The 3245-nt window shown below is 52.8% G+C and overlaps 1 protein-coding gene across 1 annotated transcript; it reads right to left on the bottom strand.

Annotated features, from left to right (window-relative positions):
* Positions 1 to 372: 372 nt before the first annotated feature.
* On the bottom strand, positions 373 to 1601 carry LOC131208924 (protein D3-like). The gene is made up of 2 exons (XM_058201864.1): positions 1052 to 1601; positions 373 to 965 (listed from the first exon to the last, which is right to left on the bottom strand). Exons 1-2 carry the CDS (start codon positions 1474 to 1476, stop codon positions 815 to 817), a joined length of 576 nt encoding a protein of 191 aa, XP_058057847.1. The 5' UTR covers positions 1477 to 1601; the 3' UTR covers positions 373 to 814.
* Between the last annotated feature and the right edge of the window lie 1644 nt (positions 1602 to 3245).

Genomic DNA, 3245 nt, shown 5'->3' with positions numbered 1-3245 from the left:
ACTCTCTAAAGGGCAAGACCGTAAAACCATAAACAGTAGCACCGATCTGAGCGATTTGCCTCTGCGAGCCAGCTTTCGCCTTTATTGACGCATGTGCTGGGGATGGTGTCGTAAGTCATCTGGATAATGCCATCACCGGGACAGGGGACGCGGACGGCTCTCTCGGGGCCGGCGCTCAACGGCAACAATTTAAAATTGAATTCATCCAAACATGAAACACCATTTCCGGAGGCCACCAAGTCCAGACCCAGAGACACGGGCACGAAATTAACAATCGGAATGCACGCGGGGAGCAGTCGGACACTATGTGACGCAAAGGCACCGAAGGGATCCAGCATATCATCATCGGCAGCGTAAAAGCAAACACTGGACCACATGTAACTGCTTCCGAGTTCAGCCGGGCCCCACCATCGGCCCCCGCCGGTCAATATTTATTGAGCAGCCGGATTATAGGCTTAACGGGTTTAATATTTCAGCGTACCGGCGGCGCTGGACGCAGCCAAATACGATGTCCTGGGCCGCGAGTTTCCGGAACCGAGGGCCACCGAATGAAGTTGTTGTAATGAGTTTTACGATCCCATCCAGCGCCCGTTCGCCGATTGATGTTGCAATCCATGGCGCCCTCCCAGATGGCCTATCACACAGCAATTATAGACGCGCGGACGCGGAGATTCGCGACCGGCGATGCAATCGGACCGCCGGATCGGTAAACAATCGCACGCGCGCCTCGCTCGTCGTGGTTGTGCACCGTGTTTGATGTCGGTAATTGAATGCGGTGATCTTCGGCGGGACCCGCGGGCCCCGCCGGGGTCGGTCAGTAGTCGCTCGAATCCGGAAACCGGGACAGCATCAGCGGCACGTAGTCATCGTACTGGGCGATGAAGAAGTTGCCGGCCACCGGCAGCCCCAGACTGTACCGGCGGGCAAAGTCGCGCGTGCTGAACCGAACCCGGGGCGTGCGGTTCCTACGGATAGAGAGAGAAAGAGCCGCCCAGCGCAAGAGGGCGTGAGACAACGTGACAACGACTGCCGGCTCGCTCTCCTTTTATACTTATTCGAGGCACGTGGCGCATCGGCGTAATCGTTCCAGCACTGCTGCCGGAAGATAAGAAAGATGTACCGATGGCAGCCGCTGCCGGCCCGCGGCAACACCGGGATGTACTGGAACAGGGTGTCGCCCTGCTCGACGTGCCGGCCGGGGATGTTGCCGACGAGCCAGTGGGCGAACTCGCGGTTGTCCGGCTCCATCCGGCTCGGCGAGTCCGGATCCAGCATGACGAGCGTGTAGAGGGCGGTCGGATCGGCGCACCACTCCACCTTCGGCTCCTCGCGCACCTCGACCGGTGTGAGCTCCTTGCCGGCGTCGACCAGCTTCTTGGCGCGGTACACCACCTTCGCGAACACGAGCGGCGCCCGGTCGATCAGCACCGGCACGATGTCGTGCTCGGCAAAGAACTGCCCAATGTTCACCTGCATCCTGTCCGGCCGACGGCTGTCACGGTACTGCCAACCCCACAAGGCCACCGGCTACGAACCCGGCTCCGAAGCGATAATGCTGTCCGAAGGCGTCAGTAGTGGGTCACTATCACGATCCCCTCACCCGGGTGACCGAGATGACCGCCGTCGGCCGGCCACTATCTCCGCCGGTTAACCCTCCGATGCGCAGGACCGGGCATGCTGTCCGATCATCGTGGTTCTTACGGCACGCTCCACATCCTTGATTGCATCCCGAGAGCATTTTTGTTTTGAAACACCTGCACCCGTAGCCCGAATCCCGACCACAACAGCCACGGTCCGGATGCGCGATGCACCGTGGGGTTGCACGAGCACCGATAACCACTCACGCTCCCGGTCGATGATGCAATTAGAGTGCAATTGCACAGCACAGCGGTTTACTTACCAGACGCTCGGCCGCATACAGACACACACCAGCAATGGAGGTGCAAGATGCGCTTCTAGGCCGGCCGCACGAAATCTTATCGGCGGCTCCGATCGGTCGTCGTCGGCTTAACGGCGGCCAGCAGTCGGCCGTGCGGCCGAGACCTTCAACCCGCGAGACGAGACGCGCGCGGAACACTTGTTGATTGCGTTTGCGTTTGCCACTAAACACTTCCTTTACCGAGGGGCGCGGGACACTACGGGAAACACGAATGGACACGAGATTGACGGCACAGAGAGCCCTAGAAGCAGATAGAGAAAGAATCCCATTTATTATAGACGGCGGAAGCAATTGAAAACAACGCAAATCGTAGAGTCCAGAATTGTAAGATTGGCCTGCCCACGATTGAACAACAATTTGAGTGGAAATAGAGAATTACTCACAACGAGCACTACACTACATTCTGTGTGGTGTATAAGGACTGGATTATCATTATGCTAGCTAAGGTTGCTACGTTTTGGGATCCCCATAGCAACGTAGGCCTAGGTCAGCGCTACTAGTTGAGATTGAAGTTATGTTATGTGTTACATCTTGAGCCAGTGGATTTTCATAGTGGAGTATTTTGAATCGTCCAATCGTGAGTATTTGCCATCAACACCAACACTAAGGCATAGTCGTGACTGTTTAAATTTTGGTCACCGTTGTTTCGAGGAGATTGAAAACGTTTCGATAAATATAGAACCAAAGAAAGACATAAAAAAAACATTTTTGATCCAATATAAAAATTATGAATATGTTATATCTGAGCAGTGAATAAGACGTACACAACGGGGATAGAATTTATCCTACATAAATAACGGCTTTATTACAACTAACACTCTATTGACTCCCCTACAACAAACCAACGATGGTGTGAAACCTAAACATGCAAATATTGGGCAATTGCAATTAGTCTGTGAACCAAAATGAAACCAACTCCACTTATTCCTAGTTCAAGGGACTGGTGAGAAAAATTAATTGTTAATGGACAGGGATATTTTCGTTTGATTTTAGTATCTTCTTCAGATTAAAGCAAGTGGTGGCTGATGTTCCTGGCTGATTTTCTATTGCGGTGTATTTCCGCTGTAAGCAATTGTTATCATTCAGTACTGTGGCCAAAAATGGAATGCACTGTGTTCGTTTTTTAACAAGCCTTCAATAAATTCTTCGTTTCAATCTTTTATCTCAACTAATGACTGTAAACGGTGTCCTCGGACCGGTCTCTTGAGTCTAGTGACATAGTGACATTGTGCCAATTCGGGCGAAAACGGTGGTTATGGAGTCGAGTTTGTGGCGAAATGATCAAGAAAAGAGCACGAAAATATAA

The sequence above is a fragment of the Anopheles bellator genome, chromosome 2, assembly GCF_943735745.2.
Source record: "Anopheles bellator chromosome 2, idAnoBellAS_SP24_06.2, whole genome shotgun sequence".
NCBI classification, from domain to species: domain Eukaryota; kingdom Metazoa; phylum Arthropoda; class Insecta; order Diptera; family Culicidae; genus Anopheles; species Anopheles bellator.
The sequence above is the reverse complement of the archived record's forward strand: the minus strand, read 5'-3'. Positions and strand labels throughout refer to the sequence as shown.